The sequence below is a fragment of the Caretta caretta genome, chromosome 26 (assembly GCF_965140235.1).
Source record: "Caretta caretta isolate rCarCar2 chromosome 26, rCarCar1.hap1, whole genome shotgun sequence".
Classification (NCBI taxonomy): Eukaryota; Metazoa; Chordata; order Testudines; family Cheloniidae; genus Caretta; species Caretta caretta.
Genome location: NC_134231.1, coordinates 8,257,658 through 8,277,965, shown reverse-complemented (window position 1 = coordinate 8,277,965; position 20,308 = coordinate 8,257,658). Strand labels below are relative to the sequence as shown.

Below are 20,308 nucleotides of genomic sequence, written 5' to 3'. Positions count from 1 at the left end.
TAGCTCTATCGACTTAGAACAAGGAATGGCCTCATCTCTTTAAATTGTATTGGTAACTGAATTGGGAGGAGTCTTAGAACTATAACTGGCCCAGGAGACAATGGATCTTAAAGCACAATACATGGTTCTTATTTTTGGTATCACAGTCTTCCTGATCTATAAGGAGATCAAGGTGCTGGGAGAGGATGGAAGTAGTGAACATGGTTGATGAAGGCAATATTTTAATTACTTTTCAGCACAAGAACTTGATGATCCCACTCTAATAAAGACAACCTCTTGGTTCATTTAACTCAGGATAGTTATTACTTCATAAACAAGCAGCAGCATAAAGTTATCCAACATCTTCCCCGGGGGGAGATTGGGGGGGTGGATTTGGTACAAAGTGATCTAACAGACACACAGTTTTGTGAGAGCTTTAATGGCACAAAATGTTTATAGCTACAACTTAGACATGTACTGTAAACTGTATATAATGTTACAAAGTGCTAACTAAATATATGAAGGATGCATAATCACTTTGGCTCAGTTAACTTCAATAATTTCAACAAGTGGGTCAATTAAAAAATCTGAATTTCTAAGTCTTTCGTTTTCACTTTTCAAAACAGAGTAAGTAAATATGTACTTGCTACAGTTAAGTTAGCCTGCCACATTTTTTTAATGTGTGAGTTTATGTATTTTTGCTTGATCCTATTTACAAATATTTTAAGCCCGTTTTCACTGAACGTAAGAAAAATGAAGCCTGCATTTTTTTTCAAAACTGTAAACAGGTATAAAGCTTTTAAACAATATTTATCTTAACAAAACTTCAACTATCAATAGCTGAAACCCCTTTTCAAATGATACAACAATCTGTTTCAGTTCATTGTAAAACTAAAAGTTGTAGACTTCCATCCCGAGCTTACATTAGGGTATCAATAAATACTGCATTGTATCATTGTATGATAAGTGCTACAGTGATCAGGTATCCATTTTTTCAATAATATTTTCCAGGAACAATTTTTAATTTCACAGCTGCTTGAAATCTTAGCACATAGCTGTGTTTATCCTCTAGTCACAAACTTGAAACGTATTAATTTATCAAGTATTATGCAGATGAATCCATCTAATATGGATGGTGTTTTTTTAAAATAAAGATATTCCCTACTTAATATAAATCTATTTGTCCACTATTCCAATTTTCATACAAAAGAAGATGCTATAATTAGTACTAATAAAGTATACCAGCCTTTCTCCCCTTCCCATTTTACTTAGGTCTCTCAAATAAGGTGGTTCATACTGCCTAAAAACATCCTTGCCACTTGTTTCTTCCACATGTCTGGATGAAACCCAATATCCACGCTTGAAATAAATATGTAGTTGTAGATAATTCAAGAGCTACTAATATTTGAGATTAAAAGAAAACACAGATGTCTAAACAGAATACTTCAACTACCCTTTCACCCTGGACTTGTCTTAAAACCTTCTCCTAAAGGCCGTGAGAAGCGGAGAATAAAACGAACACATTTTCGAAATGGATTTCATACTTCGCCTCTTTGCTCCCTGAGGTGCCTTTTTTTAAAGCAAACCTCAACTAGGAATTAGCCTCCATGTTTGAACTGTTTTGAACTATCACTGCTATACCAAACCATCAACTTTATTTGATGCAAGCAGAAAATTTAAGGTACCTTTCTCTTCCAAACTCGCTGACCAGATTTTCTGAACATTTTCTACAAGTCAACCTAATGCATTTTCTATTTAAATGAGACTTTGCTAGTTTTAAAATCAACACTGGTTCCCTAAATATTTCGTATTAAAGTCTATATCATATTATTTATCTATGATAAAATATATATTTAAAAAAACAGAGTATTCTATCCTTCAGAGTCATGCTACATGTTTTGAAATCCAATAAAATCTACTTAAGGACATGGCTATGTCCCGATGCTTTTTAACAATTTGGTACTAAAGCTTCACATTTTGAAAAAGGCGTCACTGAAGGACAAGACTGAGTGTTCCCAAAGATAAAAGTTCAACAACATTAATGAGAATTCTACCTAGCTACATAAGACGTCACGAGTGACCTTAGGATCTACGTTATCCCCAAGGGAGACCATACAGTAAACAACGACAAATGGGAATATTGAAAACTTCACGAAAGGAGACATCATGTCAGAGATTTACAGTTTGTGCTTCTTTACACAACTGCAAGACTGTTCCCAACAGCAGGTCAAATGCTTCGAGTAGCCACTGAAACGACCATATCTTTATAATTGTAGGTGGTTTCAGGAGACTCCCCTTTTTACAGCGAGCCTAAATATACCAAAAATATTTGCATTCAAACTGCTTTTATAAAGGAAAACTTTACATTTAAAATTTTCCAGTAAGGAAAAAGCTAAAGGAAAATAAAAGCTTCTTCACATGCAAACAACGCAATTCCTCTTACGTTTTCTAGCCATTAGATTTTCCTACCAGAAACAAGGAGCCTATTTCATAGAAAAGACAAGATTATGACAATTATCTAGTATTAAAATATGCTGATGACTTTAAGTTGTTATCCTGCTTTATGTTTTGTGCAGTCTTTGCCTTCTGCAAACTAAACGTCATGGCCAAAATAGGGGGTTAGTAAATTACCCAAAAAGCTTGTTTTAAAATTTATTTATTCTTTATTGCCAATGATTTTTTAGTTTGATTTACAGCCAACGGTTTCTAAAAACAAAGACTCACTTTTACTCTAACCAACCTTGAGTTTCTTTTAAAGAGATTGGCAATTGTTATAATACAGTCCACATTTATTCCAAGAGCGGTTTCAGATTTAAGTCAGGTTGTACTAGAGGAGACAACAGCATCACTGATAAAATTATAATTTGCTGGTGGAATTTTTGTATCTAAAGAAGCCCTTGCAATGTATAGACAATTGTAAAGTCTGTTAGGCAACTGACGTGTTTTGCAGGCCAAAGGGTGCGGGGAGAGAAGGTGGGTAGTCAAACACCTCAACAGAGTTCCAATACAATACTGAATTCCAAGGGTTACTGGAACCTGGATATGTAAAGAAAGGGCAGGGCTGGGATCATGCTTAAAATGGTCTCAAGTTCAAATGTACTAATGTGACAATAACATCTTCACAGGTCATGTGGATTTCCAAGTTTTGCACTCTGCTTCTCTCAATAAGTGCTGGCTGAAGGCGTGGTCAGGCGTTTTCCAATGTAGATGCTGAAATAAAAACATAAAACATTGTATTTCATGGGAGTAGTACCCTTCACAACAGTCCTTGCTCATTCTATTGTTCTAGTTTGCCCTTGTCAATAGTTCCCTTTTTTTTTTTTTTTTTTTGGTGATGTTCTTCCATAACACCCCCTTCTCTTCTATATAAGTGACTTTATCTAAACACTTAACTGGAAAGGCTGAGATTTCCAATAGAGCCCAAGGGATTTAGGTACCCTGATCCCATTGAAATTCAATAGGAGGTGGCTATCTAACTCCCTAAGGCTCCTTTGAAAATCCCAGCCAAAATAGTACGTACACCAAATTCTTTACGCTACACTTAAAGAAAAAGATATTAGCACAGGCTTTAAAACATTGAGTGTTATGGGCTTACAAAAAGGCAAATCTCTAACAAATTAAGCGAGGCAACTTCCCTACTTTATTTCAGAAATATACTTATTTGCAACCAGACATCCTCTTTTCACATTTTCTATCCAGCTAGTTTAGCCAATAACTAGGACTAAGGAAAAAATCATTTACAAGAATATGTTAAAATCAGAGTGGAAGGCAAACTTTGTGCAAGAAGTTAAATAAAAACTGAAATATGGTATTTTAAACAGTACATTTCTCAGGCCCCACCACAAGAGGGCATGAGATAGATATTTGCAAACCTAAGACCTTCAGCATACTCAGTGATCACTTCTAATTACAGAAATACTAACAGCACTGAAAATTCAGTAGCTGATTTTGAAAGACAGAAATATACACATCACAGTTTGTACCTGTTTCAAGTTTCAAACCCTTAGTTTCAGTACCATCATGCAACTGCAGTAATGCGAGCCACTCAGAATTAGTGGGAGCTTACGCATGGGTCTGGAGCATTATCTAATGATGTTACACAGTTACATCATCAGTTTTCTTGGCGCAAAAGAGGAAAAAATACTAGAATATTTATGCTTAGAGTCTTATTTTTCTTTTATTACACTATACTCTCAGAAATTTGAATAGAATGAGCAAATGAACAAGTGGGTCATGCCACAGGACACTGCAAAGCTTCTTTGCAGTAGGATTTCACAGTCAACTAAGGTCACCGATTTCATGATAATCTGTGCATTCTGAATGCATGAACATGCAATCTCCAACTTTTCCTACAATCAAGTAAAAAAATTTGCGTCACTGCAAAGGTAGTTTTCCCTACATCTCAAATACACTTGATGTATCAGCACAATGTCAAGGTAATCTGGTCATTCTTATTATGCTCTTCCTCAGACTGGTTATTCCAATAGTACTACAATAAGTATACAAGCAATAAAGACGCAAAGTTTAAAATTAGTCTTTGTACTTACCCTAGTCCCAGAGCCAAAACATGAGATATAAACAGAGATGGGATGAAAACCTTAAGAAACTCGGCAGAGAAAATGCCACCTTTCTTCATAGCTCCGCTCTTTCTCATACTTAAAGATACTGCACGTTTAGGATGTCTGAAGTGAAATTCCCTGACGGGAAAAAATAGACAGGAATATTGCAGAACTGCACAGAACACTGCCAGATTTTCTTCAAGGTGAACTAGACAGGGCAAAAGCCAGATTGCAGGGGCACCAAACTGAAATACGAGGCAGCGTTGAAAGACCACTTATTCAAGTACAGAGACAATGGGAGCACAAGCTGAAGAGACAAGCAGGTCTTGGAGAGGAAATTTCAGTACATGACTTGTTAGTAATAGCCACATTTTTGTTTCAAGCAGGGATGTAGAAATCTCCCAGATATGGATCGCATCCTCCAATTTAACTAACACTTTGCACTCACATAGTGCTTTCCGTTCATGGGTTTCAAAGCCTGATTGCGTCTAGGGTCCCTGTGGCATCAGTAAGCATTATACTTATTTTACAAATGCAGAAACCAAGATGCAGAGACTTTAGGTGACTTGCCCAGTACCACACCAGTCAGTGAGATGTTACTAAACCCCACCAGGTACCTTTAGCAAGCTCCAGGTACCCTACTCTAACAAGTAAAGACACTGGTTTTACTGGAAAAAGTAACTTCATATTAAGCTTATTGTTGGGTTGCTTTCAGTAAAAGGATCTCGGTTATGCTAATACATTTTTTGCAGCATTTATTGGTTTTAGGCTATCTATCCTCCAAGGGAAACCCAAGTCTTCAAAGTGATGAACCCATTTGGATAGCCTGAATAATTCCATATATGTGTGCAGCATGATTCTTCTTTCCTTCTTACGAAGGAGCGTTTATTAGTAAAGAGTTCAACTCACTTGGGAGGAATGTTTTCAGGCCTACTCGACCAGTGTGAAACCCAGTCAGCACTTCTCTTCAAAACTTCCACCTCTTTCTCTCCTTCTACTGCTTCCTCTTCAGACTGAAAATACACATGGGACATGCCTTGTAACAACACTTAATCAGCTATTCCGCATGGTATTAATTTTAAGAGCACCAACTGCAGTGACAAAATGAGAAGCAGCAGATGTTGGCAGTTTTCATTCCACTGAGCTCTTTCTGCATATGTTGGGATTGGGGAGGGAAAGGCAAGGCAATGACGACTGAAAAGATATTCTTGCATCAAGCGTTTATTTGGAAGGGATTTTACTATGCCCACAGGGTCCGCTGAAGTCAGTGCACCTCTGATAAATATATTATTTTATTACAGACTTAAGCAAGCTTCATTGTATGATATTTAAATATATATATTACAAATTAGAGCGAAGAACAATTGAGAGGATGATTTTAAAAATAGTCTGAATAAGATGGTGTCGCATAAAATGTTTTCAAGTAAAAACCTTTCCCTAAAACTTTAGCGATTCTTAAATCAGATGTAATCAAATGAAAAGGGCAGTATTTCTGCCCAAACTGTACAAAAGTACTTTAAATCATTTCTTCCAGAAGCTTGTCAATGTCAAAACAAATCTCTTTTGTTTGTTATTTTACTTCCGTTATTTAACATGTATATATGTATACTATGGTAGACCTCAACTAGGTCTGGGCCCAATTACGGCAGGCACTGTACACGGTAAATGACAGTCCCTGCCCCAAAGATTAATACCTCCCTCTCATGGAAGGATTGCCATATACAGTGCTTAATTTGTAATAGAAGAGGTGCCAGGGCTCAAGAAACTGTTTTACTTTCATAGCTGACGCAGCAAGCTCAGAGGTGCCGTGGCTATGAACTGCCAAGCCTAGAGCTGTATGTATTGGCATTCCCAAGCTGTCCTCTCCCCGCTGAATTCACTGGGAGCCTGAGACCAAATTCAGCTTTTAGCAAGGTTACATTTCACCACTTGGAGTACAGCTTAGCTGAAAGAGGCACCAAAACAAATGGAGAAAGGGAGCCATGCTGAATTGTAATAGGGAGATGGCAACCCTGAATGACAAAACAAAAAGCAAAGGAGCTCACTCAGAGTAGTACGGTTCTCTACAGGGCTACAGAAGGATGACGATCCTATTGCTTGGCCATCCTCTCTGACAAAAATTAAACTCGCACCGTTCGTTTTTCCACTACTGCTCTCAACGTGTACTGCTGAAGACAGCAAATTTCATAAAATGACCAAACTAAGAGTTCAGCATTAGATTCCCTCTCCATTTCGGGTTGAGATGACTGAGAAATATGTGAGCTCACTAACCACAGAATGATGATTCTGAATTCTTAGGTAGTAATTTAAATATTTGTAAAACAAATAGTTCTATCACATACCTACATAATTAGATGTGAAAACGAAATCCTGCCAATCTCTCTGATAACCTGCTACTACATCTACTCAATCACATTATTTCAAGTTCAGGATTGGTGCCTGATATTCTCTCTCTCTCCAAGGTTTAAAAATTGAATTTTTATAAAGTCCAAGTTGTATAATTCCAAAGCAGGTGTTTCAAACTAGACTTTTTTTCCCTCCCCACTGCTGGAATTTAAACATACAAACAACTCCTTCTCTGCTCAGTAAATTATAAAAACAATTTTTTTTATACCACCACCTCACAGAGCTAAGTTTAATAGACATAATCTCCTAAAATACAAGTTTATAACATAGTTACCATCATAACCTTAACTATACAAAAGCTTCAATGATTCATTGAGTCTATTTACATGGAAGTAAGCAAGAATGGATAATTTTGTTCACACAGTTCAAGTCAAATGGTTAATTTTAAAAGATACAAAGAACATGGTACAATACAAGTAAACACGGTTATTCCAAAAGGCTAAAGGACATTTCCAGATTTTGAATAAACAGGCTTTCGACAATTGGAGTTTAATATTCTTGGCCTTTAATTCAGTATAGGTACTGTAGACTCAGATGTTTCCATACCATATTAATAATGCATTGCGGGAAATTAACAGTTTAAAGCTGTATATTTATATACAGAATTTATCGTTTTAAGTATTTGGCTTCAGTCCTCTAGCATGCTTCACTAATTTTTTTTTTTTTTTTAAACTCATCTTGATATGAAGTTGTCTATTTACAATAGACAAAATTGTGTCTTAAACACTGCTCTCCTACACAACGTGTTGTGTACATTAGAGTTTACTGGAGAAAGTACCTGAGAACTATTGTCCTTACTCGTGTGCATTTCCACATCAAACATTATCTGTCCGTCTTCTTGAGGGGAAGGGCTAAAGGAAAGAATGATGGCATTACTGTCACTTTTGGGTTATTAAGTTACTGAAACATCAGTTTAATTGCATCATAGTTCAATTATTTCTACATATAAGGTACGCAGACAATGCAGATGAGAAACAAGGATCCTTTATCATTATGCCCCACAAGGAAAAAATCCTCCAAGCCCCAAAAGAATTTCCATATTCCCAGTTTGTTCTTGTTTTCATACCATCCCCACCCCCAACTACCCTTCAGTTAATCATAAAGAGATGGGCAGGACCCCCTCTACCATCAAGAATCAGCACAGTGACTCGACTGTAACTCCGACCCAGGAGCAAAAGACCAAAATGGAGTCCTGAACTCTCATCCCCTGAGAGGCAATACATTGCTATTGTTGCTACATCACTGGGCCATCTTTCTGATATACAGTAAAACTAACCTTAAGCAGTCACTAGCAAAATCAAGTTACCTAGAAGATGGATCCCTCAAAGGAGTTTGAATAAAACTGTACCTGAAACTTTGTAGGTATTTTAAAAGTGGCTGCTTAAAGGACTATATCTGTGGGAGGAATTCGTTAGTGTTGTTCCATGGCACACTAAGGAATTTCTCCAGCAGGCATTACATGTTACACACCAAAATATCTTAATAGTTAGCAAATTAACCCAAAGGAATAAATACTTTTATTTCCAATACTAAAACCTGAGTATACTCTACTAAAGGATTTCTCTTTAGGAACATTCACACCCAGATGGGAAAAAATGCTAGAGAATTTAAAATCAGGGAGAGTGTAAAGGTACAGTGCGATGTAGACACGTCATTTCATCGCATCAAAATTGTAGACACCCCTCTTTAATCTGATATTAGCTTTCATTAAAAAGATGGATAATGAGTGGAAAAAAAGTTACACTGGGAACAGGACCTTTCTTTTAAACTACTCAGTAAATGGTTTATAGCCGTTTGCACTCCTTTCTACAAATGTTTTAGACCTCAGGTTTCTATAAATATCAGACTCTTGTCCATAATCATAAGCTGATACGCTCACTACAAAATTGGAAGTTTAGTTTTCCACCCATTTGATGTTGAGAAAAAAGAAAAAGGGATTTATCTTCATCTGACATTTTTATCTGACAGTATTTAAATCAAAAATACTGGGGCAGTTAAAGGTGTGGGTGGAGAGAAAGTTCCTACCTTGATAAGAATGAAAATGAGCATTACAGACACTACCTATCAAATGTTTCTAGTTGAACTGGAAAGTGAAAACATACTCTGCTAGTTACTGGCAGCTTACAATTTTCTTAGAAATAAAGGTATAGCAAACAGTTTGCTTTTTTCTGAGGGAGTAGCTTTTAAAAAAATATTTTTTTACTCTTCTTGTCCATTGTACTTGGTAATTCTATTCTGAAATGATCACTGAGTTAATGTCAAGTTCCATCCATATTCATTGTAGGTGCTACATCTGATCGAGCTTGATATAAATGTTACATACTTGACATGGCGAGAAGAGAGCATTTGTCCAGCAATATAAGAAAAAGAAAAAGAGGCTCTTAAGACAGCTCCAACACCGTCTTAATTGTCCAACAATTCTGAGGGTGAAACCTTAAGGGTATCGCTTGCTTTGAGATGACAAGCAAGATTATTTTACCAGATATAAATAAATACATTTTGCCTTTAACGGAAAAAAGTAGTTAGGGCTTTTTTGAGCAAAGACACTTTTTTTCTCCCAACTACTTCTTCTGTGAGAGAAAGAGGGGTGGAAATTATAAGTCAGTTGTCTATTCTATCACTACCTTGCATTTATTCTTGCCTGGACACACAGTATACAGATGTAACTGAGTAAGTTACTTTGAAAAATTTCATAAAGCCAAGGTATTACATTTTCATCATAGTCAATACTATCTTCAGTCACAGTATCCCTTGTTCTTACCTTCTCTTAAATAATCATGCATCAGTAATCACACGGTTAATTATTTTTTTTACACAGTACATGAACAATGTTAATATGAGATTTCACACTGACATTGATGCAATTTGTTCTACTCCTGCACTTTTTTATTTTTTGTTTAACAACAATTACTTGCTTTTCAAACAAGCCAAGTTCTATACTGTTTAAAGTTAGCAGGATTCAGCAAGTATTCCAAATGGCACACAGGCTGGATGCAGAAGTATACAGCTAATAAAATGTTATTTGCCCTTGATTAAAGCATCAAGAATGGAAATTGCATCACATAACATATGAAAAAATGAGTGGTTCAAGAGACCTGATACAGCTGTGTTTCCTTACCTGTCACAGTGGGAACTAGCCCTTGAACTACTCTGTCCTGATTCGTGCTGGGCATCCAGAAGGATTTTTTCCATGTCTCCATTGTGGATAGAGGAGGACGAAGGGACATGTTCCAGGCCCCCATTTTTCCCAGTGGCATTATCATTGCTAGTGCCATTGCCGTTCATCTGTAACTCCACCCAGGAACCTGTTGGGCCAGCCAGATGGCACTCATTAAAAGCAGCGAAACTAAAACCTCGCTTAAAGTTTATCATTCACATGCAGAAAGAATGTGAACATGGTGAATTCAGATAACATCCACTGATGCCAGAAAAAAGAAAAATGCTCACAAACAAATAGAGAAGACAAGAATGGCAGGTTTGTTTCCCCCTGTCCCTTAAGTTAACTGTAGACTTAATAGCTCTGAACTAAACAGTCTTGATTTGGGTAACTGGAAACAACAACAGTCATTCCCCTCCCTCATGCTTTTTTTTTTTTAAATCCCCTGACAGGCATCCCCTTCGTATGTATCAGGTTTAAGCTCCAAATCCTCACCACCCCTCTCTCTACACCCCACTCTTGAACCAAACAAATTCCATTCTTTAATATTCCCTTTGTTCTTCCCCACTTCGAGTTTCGTGCCTTTCTCCCCACAATGCCCCCTGTGCTTGGAACAACCTCCCTCTCTAGCCATATGGCAAGCAATCTCCTTTTCCTCTTCCCAAACAAACCTCACTTCTTTCAGCTGGCCTTCCAATCCCAATCTCTTCTCCAGTACTGTCTGTTACCCCTCACATCAGAACTTTAATAACTGGGATGTATCCAATTTAGATTATAGATTCACAGATCTATGAATTATTAGATCCTTGAGGTAGGCCCCCTGTTTTCCCACATAGTTAAGAACTATGCACATCTACTGTACGCTAAGAAACTAAGTTGGTTATAATTAGCCGGAAATGGTGTTTGTGTGTTCACACATATGCTCCATTGTTTATGCTCGGTATGTGGGAAAACTGGGGTTCTCACTTTGTAATACGTTGAGGTGGGCGGGCAAAGTCTCTAACCATCTTAAAGTCCCATCTAAATATTTCGTTTAACATTTTCTAATTCAAATAGTGCAAATAATTACTGTTAACCTAGTTAACCGCTTTCTTATAACTGATCGTTACAACCTATTTTTGCAGGGAAGATTCTATATACTAAGTACTACACTTCGCCTACATATATTGTAATTCATCCTGTCTCTGCTCTTATAACTAGTTTTAACTACAGGATCTTAGCGTAAGGGCCTCAATTGCATTGAGAAGCTGCATGCATCATATTAGCACTGAAAACACACGCTTTAAACTACTAAAATACAAGAACATAATTCCAACTGCAGACTGTACTAAACATGCATAGTAACAACATAAAACGTTTTACCAGTACATTAAGCAGTCACAGATTTCATTTAGGATATTTTGAAAATATTCATAAATAGGTAGTTTATGTTCTGACTGGTGAATTTAAACCACTTGAGTCCTGACATATGGGTCACCTATTTAATCCAGTGCCCATTCAACTGCAAACCTGTGGTTCTTATTCAAACTCATTAACTGTATCACTTGAGAATATAGATAGTTTACTTTTTAATCGGAGTACATTAATTGTTTGAGAACAGTTGGCATAAGCTGAAACACTAAGTTTCTTTTCTGCATAAGCTCTTGTTCTTTGGTGCAGTAATTTTACGTTTGGTGTCGCTTTTGCCTTACATGGCTCAAGCAATTCATTTTATACTTTTTTTCAGACCCTCATCTCAGACTACATTCAAATTCAGAACCTGATTACATCCTATTTAGTCTGAAAAACTATGCCACTGAGATGTTACAAAGTAGTTTGTGGAAGAAGTTGTTGTTTTGCATCTTTACATACTAGCAGGGTTTTTTTTTTTTTAATCAATACAGCTCTTTGGTGTAACTAGGATTTATTATGGCATACAGACAACCTAAATACTCTATTTTAAAATCAAAACTATTAGCACGCTGGACTACTTTAACAACTAACAATTGTGTTTAACGGGAGGAATTTTCAATAGCAACAACTAATGGGACTCTCACCCTGTTATCCGAACAATATAAAGTTGATACCTCTTAAACAAAAATTGTTTTCAAAGCTTAACACAAATTTTCTGCCTGTCAATACATGAACTGCGATAGCAGAGAGCAAATACTCTCAGAAATAACACATAACTATTATCTTAAAAGTAACATGCTTTTCTGATTCTTTTAAAAAAAACTTTCGACTGTCACACCTAAAATATTCCTTCATCGTTTGTTTACTTTTTGCATTAGGGTATAAAAGGTGTCACTGTTATCTTGCATAATGTCAGGTTCCCCAATCTGTGTAATCTTTTCACTTCAACCAGGGAAGAGAAAAAAAAAATACTGTGAAAACAGAAACTGGGAGACTGGAAAACCTAAAGTGTTGGCAGGGGCAGTAGTAGAAACTACTTTTAATTCATTTTTTAAATTTACTAGACTAAAGTTAACACTGTGCATACAAACTATTGGCCAGTGATTTTTTTTTTTTTTTAAAGTGAAAGTGAAATTTTAAATGGAGATTCAGGTCTGGTCCCAGGGAATATCACCACCATTGACCTCTTAAGGTATTTTACCTTGGCTACAAAAAGCTCAACAATATGCAACCCATGTTATTTGATTCAAACGAAGCCATCAATTATTAATCATGCTTAGTACACTCACGTAAAGCCCATGTTCAGACAGGTGCTGGGCTCAATTACATGAGCTGCAACGATTTTATGGTATGACATATTGCAGTGATCTTTGTGGGTGATAAATTATGGGCGAATGCACACTGCCCATGTACAAACCCATATGCGTTCCATATGGGAGTGGAGGTCAGATTCCAAGAATTCCTTTTCTGGTTCCAGAAGTTGTGTCATAGAACCAGTGGATCAATTGCTATCTCTTTCATACCCGAGCAACTTCTCCATTACGTTTCGGTAACCAGGAATGTCTCCCAGGCTGGAGATGCTGTTGATTATATTCACTAACGCAGTGTGTTGGTTCCAGGAGTCTTACAGAGCAGCTGCAGTGAGAAGATGGTGTTTCTGCCACTGTCAGAGCACTGCAAGATGATCTGGAGCCCATGCACCAGTTGAACAACCGAATGTCTGGCTGTTTAGCCAATGAAGAACGAGCTGTGGAAAGGCAGTTTTAGGTCAGACCAACCAGCATGGAATGGTGGGACTACTCCGTATTTCAGACCTGGGATGATCAGCAGTGACTGCAGAATTTCAGAAAAGGAAGGCCACATTTCAAGAAATATGCCAGGACAGTTGACCTACCCTAGAGCAACCACCTTCCATTATGAAATCACTAATATCTGTGGGAAGGCATGCTGCAATTGCAATTAGGGAATTATTTAGCTCAGACAGCTACAAGTCAGTTGGTAACAACTTTGGGTTCAGAGAAGCTACTATGGTGGGATCTCGAATGTCTGAAGTAAATGAGGAACTTCTTTTCACCCTCAGCCACCCCCACCCCTGCTGATGTTGTACAGCAGAGTTCAGAAACAAACAATAGGCAAGAAATGAAGGCAGAAATATTGGAGGCTGACAGTTAGCATAAATAAGGAAGGCCACTTCTTGTAAGGTTAGCCTTGTGGAGGAGTTTTGGTAGATGACCAAAGAGGAAGCCTGGGATTGCAGTGAAGGACTAATCAGAATGGACTGCTATAACCTATCGCTGCACCGGCATGCTTAGGACTCAGTTGTGCTTAATACGGTACATTGTGGAATTTGCTGTTTAAAGTTGTGTTAGAGGCACACTGGAGGAAACAAGTTAAAACAATTAAATACTCCTCCCATCAAAAGAAGGCCTAGGACAGAGTTTACATGAGAAGCTGCACGTTCTCCATCTGACCACTCATCTCTGATGAGTCAAAACATGTTTAATTAGCGTCAACGCATTGTGATATCAAGCTTAAACACTGCCACCGATTTCCAACACAGAGCTCAAGGAACAGCCACCAATTGCTGTTTGAAAAGGTGCTTGATGATCCCGTCCATCAAAGACCCTATGTTATAACCTTCCTTCTGGATGAGATGGGCTGGATATGAAATCCTCTAAAGTCCATTCATGCAGCTCCAAAGTGATGGCCAAAAGTAACTGGTGGAGATCAAGTATATTCCCTTTTCCTCTGCTTACAGATCCAGATATGCTGGCTGTCTAGTATTAGGACTGGGAGGACCAGGAGCAACATTATCCCAGAAAAATATTTGAGACTATAACAGTGGTTCTCAACCTGCAGCCCTTTCAGCACAGAGCTGCGGCACCTGTGACATCCTCGGGTCCCTATAGGTAGTATTGGATGCGGCCCACATAACACATTGTGGGCCAAATAGGTTGAGACTAGACTAGACTAGGTTGAGACACTGCACTACATTAACCAAGTTAAAAAACAGTGCTTCTCATCCCCAACCCAGCCTCTCCAAAGAGTAATATTACCCCCCAAAGGGAGAACATTTCATTTTGTCACACTGTAGTTTCAAGCACCACACTAAAGATTGGCACTTTATTCCTCCTAAAATTTTAACCAGCCACCTGAAAGGTATCTGTTTTGATAAAAATTGTGAATTTGACATTTTCTCAAAAGAGAAAATTGTCCAAAAAGCAATCTGAAGCAATGTCATGTATTTTTTAAAATAGAAATTTAGTCAAGAGATTAATCTGTAATAAAAGTGACACGGTCAGCTTTTTTTTTTTTTTTTTTTCAACTCCTTACAGACAGCTAACAGATTAAAACCAAAAGACTAGTTACTTTTCCCCATTTTTTACTTTCTTGCATTTTAATAAACTTGGACACACCACATACAAATTTCAATTTTGTTTTTAATGAACAAGTTCAGATTTACTTTCAGGTTCTCATGGACTAACACAATGATAGGGTCACATACACAGCAGAGGAATAATTAAATGTTAAACTTTCATTGGAAAATTTATCTGTCAAGGAAAAAAATTCCATGAAGCTTAGATTTCACAAATCTTTTATCTTAAAATTCTGGACCTAAAGTGATATGACAGTGTCCCCTTTACAAGCAACAACTGTATGTATCCAGATCATCAGGCATACAGAGATGCTTAGGAACTGAAGCATGTATGAACATGATTGTTTGCTACACAGCTTTAATAACCTTGCTTCTGTTAATTAGGTCATACTATAGAAAAGCTTTAGCCAAGGCTTGTTGCAGAGTAGGATGGATTTATTGTTTTGGGTATTAATCAAAATTCAATTTACTTTTATTAGACTCTGTTTCTCAAACTGACATCACAGAGTCCTGTTGAAGGCAATGGGGCTCTATGCAGAATAAGCATTTTACCACACTACACGACTGCAGGGGTTGGTGCAACTGGCTAATTTCTGCAGTAACATTAAAGAAATTCACAGGCAAATTTTCCTAAATTCTACCGCAAGTCTGAAGCAGTGAAAATGATGCTTTCTGGCTCATGGCCATTATGCAGTCACAGCATCTTCTATTTGATAAAGAATTCCAATGGACTTCGCTCTTACCCTTTAGTTTTTCATAATCTCATAAAAGCTATAGAATCTAGCATAATCTGTTGACTGTTGAAGTATCACTCACTAAATGCTTAAGTAGTAATTAAATATACCATTGTCGAAAAAAAGCTTTTCCATTTCCCACAGTAATATTTTCCATCCAACAGATATCCCACATTAACACTTTAGCGTTTTTTGCTTCACCTTTACAGTAAAAAGGCCAGAATGATGTAGCAGTACTTCATTAGCCAGGGACTTTGAGCGCTTTACACAAGCACTGGTGGTCACTTTCCAGCAGCACTCAACAACAGCAACCAGACTTCTCACAAGACGGGATGTAGAGCCATAACAGAGACTACCCTCTTTTTTCCTCAGTAATGTAGTAAATATTGTTGAAAAACAGACATAACATAATTGTCAGTGTGTTCCAGTTTAAATTGTTGGGTTTGGGGGTTTTTTTGTTTGTTTTTTGCTAATATCTAACACAAGTACGAGGTAAGAATTCAAATCCGAGTGAGGCTTCAGGAAATACCAGAGAGCGCACACTCTTGTGGTTACTGCACAAGACTCAAGTCAGGAGTTCCAAGTTCCATTCCCAGCTCTGTCACTGACAAAATGGGCAACCCTCACCTCCATATGTGATTTGAGATCTTTGCATGAAAGGTGCTAAATAAATGCAAGGTATATTTTAGAACAAAAATGAATTAATGTATAGACTCATTAGTCTGACAAAATTCAACTGGCAACTGGTATTGAGCCTTCATGGAGGTGACTGGTTACATCTGTTTTGCTCATGGGGCCCACTCCTGAAAACACTCCATGCTACCACATGGCACTTGCCAACCTGAGGAGCTGCACTGATTTCACTAACTCTTTATGCTCTGATCCCGCAGAGAGATATCTGTGGGCAGCCCTTGCAGGCACCTGCATGATGCCCCACTAACTTCAATGGCAATGTGCCCCTGTGGAGTTCATTTCAAGTTTGGGACCTAAAATGTTTACACTGAATTCCCTCTTGCTGCTCTCATCTTACAGATTGACGTCTCCAACACAGTAAGTAAGTCACTGTAATAACAGTGAACAGAAAAAGGGAAAAAAATGAAGTATGGAAGAACGAATATCTTCAGATCACGGATAAACTAATTTTAAGTTGTAGAACTAAACATTAGGTTTACTTGGACATGCCAAATATAAGATGAAATTTCCAAAGTTAAGTGAAATCTTATCAATTAATATACACTGATATATTTTTACACGTTAACAGCCCTGAATAATTTGGATATGGTGCCTTTGTTTTGTTTATTTGTTTGCATGTGCAGTTCTCCGAGGCCAACACATCAGAGAAACACACTGCTGTAATTAACATGACACTCAATGCACAGACATCAAATGCAATGGCAATGTTGTTATACCGACATAGTTTACTCTCATCTAATACATTTCCCACTGAATTAACGGAGATCACTTAGCTGGTCCTATTGAAATGGTTTGTGGATGATTTAGCAAACTAGGATAGAGGGAATGGTTAATCATTAATACATTTTGTTTTACCACAGTATCCTTGGCACTTAAAAACAAACCAAAATATATATATTGAATGGCTGTGTATTTGAGATGTAAAACACATCAGTTAAACCAATATGAGTTCCTAGATAAAATCACCAGTCTTCCACACAAATATTATCCTTAGAACAAAAGGATGCAGCAAAGCAGCTGACATACATGTGAGATACTGAGAAAAACAGCTCACGTCAGTGATATTGAGTCACTGAATAAAGTCATTCCCACAGTCAAGCTCCTCCCCCACTTTCTTGCTGTACCATCATCTTTGCTGTTAGAACCAGTCACTAAATAAATTCATTCCTGTCACAAAACAAACCTACTCCCTCTCCCCATTAAATACCAAGTCACATCCGTCTTTCCTCACATCCCCTTACCTCATATCCCTGTTATTAAGCCTGCTACTAAAATTCCCCGCCCCTTTCTGCATTTGACTCACCCACTGTACTTACACCCTACCCTCTAAAACTTACTGAGTTAAACGTGATGGTTTGGTCTCTTGATATTACCTAAACTCAGCCATTCAATAAACCTATCACCACCACAAGATAATCCGCTGCCCATGGTCCCCTCAGCTGCTTCCCATTCTGACTGGTGCCAATTTCATCCCCCTTTAACTCCTGAACACCCTCCCCTTTTGTCATCCTCCCACAGACCACCAGCCCTCATCTCCACCCCACAGTACACAATAATACACCTCCCCTCACCACTCTGTCCAGTATGCAAGATGCAGACCACCCCGCCCTCCAAAAAAATCCATCCAGGGGGCCTCCAAAACCATAAGCGCCTTCCAACCCCCTACAGCGTATCTTATTCCTCCTCCACACCCCAGTGTCCCCCAATCCCCTGGAGCCACCCCGCAGACCCTATTCCTCCTCCACACCCCAGTGTCCCCCAATCCCCTAGAGCCGCCCCGCAGACCCTACTCCTCCTCCACACCCCAGTGTCCCCCAATCCCCTAGCCTCCCCGCAGACCCTATTCCTCCTCCTCCACCCCAGTGTCCCCCAATCCCCTAGAGACGCCCCGCAGACCCTACTCCTCCTCCACACCCCCGTGTCCCCCAATCCCCTAGTCACCCCGCAGACCCTATTCCTCCTCCACACCCCCGTGTCCCCCAATCCCCTAGAGCCGCCCCGCAGACCCTATTCCTCCTCCACACCCCCGTGTCCCCCAATCCCCTAGAGCCACCCCACAGACCCTATTCCTCCTCCACACCCCCGTGTCCCCCAATCCCCTAGAGCCGCCCCGCAGACCCTATTCCTCCTCCACACCCCCGTGTCCCCCAATCCCCTAGAGCCACCCCGCAGACCCTATTCCTCCTCCACACCCCCGTGTCCCCCAATCCCCTAGAGCAGCCCCGCAGACCCTACTCCTCCTCCACACCTCCGTGTCCCCCAATCCCCTAGAGCCGCCCCGCAGACCCTACTCCTCCTCCACACCCCCGTGTCCCCCAATCCCCTAGAGCCGCCCCGCAGACCCTACTCCTCCTCCACACCCCAGTGTCCCCCAATCCCCTAGCCTCCCCGCAGACCCTATTCCTCCTCCTCCACCCCAGTGTCCCCCAATCCCCTAGAGCCGCCCCGCAGACCCTACTCCTCCTCCACACCCCCGTGTCCCCCAATCCCCTAGTCACCCCGCAGACCCTATTCCTCCTCCACACCCCCGTGTCCCCCAATCCCCTAGAGCCGCCCCGCAGACCCTATTCCTCCTCCACACCCCCGTGTCCCCCAATCCCCTAGAGCCACCCCACAGACCCTATTCCTCCTCCACACCCCCGTGTCCCCCAATCCCCTAGAGCCGCCCCGCAGACCCTATTCCTCCTCCACACCCCCGTGTCCCCCAATCCCCTAGAGCCACCCCGCAGACCCTATTCCTCCTCCACACCCCCGTGTCCCCCAATCCCCTAGAGCAGCCCCGCAGACCCTACTCCTCCTCCACACCTCCGTGTCCCCCAATCCCCTAGAGCCGCCCCGCAGACCCTACTCCTCCTCCACACCCCCGTGTCCCCCAATCCCCTAGAGCCGCCCCGCAGACCCTACTCCTCCTCCACACCCCAGTGTCCCCCAATCCCCTAGTCACCCCGCAGACCCTCCTCCTCCTCCACACCCCCGTGTCCCCCAATCCCCTAGAGGCGCCCCGCAGACCCTACTCCTCCTCCACACCTCAGTGTCCCCCAATCCCCTAGAGCCACCCCGCAGATCCTATTCCTCCTCCACACCCCCGTGTCCCCCAATCCCCGAGAGCCACCCCGCAGACCCTACTCCTCCTCCACACCCCCGTGTCCCCCAATCCCCTAAAGGCGCCCCGCAGACCCCACTCCTCCTCCACACCCCCGTGTCCCCCCAGCTCCCTAAAGGCCCTCAGGGTGCCAACGTACCTTCCCCCCGGAGAGTCCCACAACCCCCGCCCAGGGAACCCCAACCCCACAGACCCTCCCCCACCCCTCGAAGCCCCCCAGGCGGACGCAGCCGAGCCCACGTCGCCCGGGACCCTACGGATTGGCCCGGAGACGCTCGCGTGGCCCCGTTCTCCACCAATCCCAGCCGCGGTGCGGGGGGGAGAGGGGGGGGGAGATGCCGGGGGGGGGGGGTCGCGCTCCCCGCAGACCCTCTTTATTTACATGTCATTTGCCTATGCTAATGCACTCACTGTTGAGGCCCGGCTCAGCGGGCGCCCCCTCGGCCGGGGGGTGGTTGTTGTTGTTGTTGGGGTGGTGGTGGTGCTGCGGCGGCTCCGGAAGGCAGGACATGGCGGCGCGGCGGCAACTGAGGAGCCTGCGGGGCTGGGACAACAACAACAAGCCAGACTCCGCACGGCCCCAGCACCCCGCCTCCCGCGGCGGCGCAGGCGCAGCCCGGAGACACCGCCCACTCTGACGCAAGAGGCTGCCGGCGGACGGCTCGGCCTCAGCGCGCAGGCGCCGCCCCACCCACGCAGGTGCCAGCGGCACGTCACCTCCAAGGAACGACGCACGTCCTTCCCCGAGGCGGCGCCTGGCCATCACGGCGCGTGCGCCGCCTCTAAGCGCCGTCTCTTTACACTGCGCATGTGCCACTCCGAATCCGTTCCCGCCGCCGCTGGTGTACTGTCTACACTGCTCCTTCCCAGCGTTGAAACTTGCAGCGCTCGGGGGAGGGGCGGGGGGTG

The 20,308-nt window shown here is 41.2% G+C and overlaps 1 protein-coding gene across 1 annotated transcript; it reads right to left on the bottom strand.

The window, feature by feature from the left end:
• Positions 1-399: 399 nt before the first annotated feature.
• BNIP3L (BCL2 interacting protein 3 like) lies at positions 400-20,009 on the bottom strand. Its single transcript, XM_048829276.2, has 6 exons — positions 19,811-20,009; positions 10,063-10,249; positions 7,723-7,795; positions 5,448-5,551; positions 4,527-4,676; positions 400-3,189 (listed from the first exon to the last, which is right to left on the bottom strand). The coding sequence occupies exons 1-6, from the start codon at positions 19,908-19,910 to the stop codon at positions 3,141-3,143; spliced, it is 663 nt and encodes a 220-aa protein (XP_048685233.2). The 5' UTR covers positions 19,911-20,009; the 3' UTR covers positions 400-3,140.
• Positions 20,010-20,308: the final 299 nt, after the last annotated feature.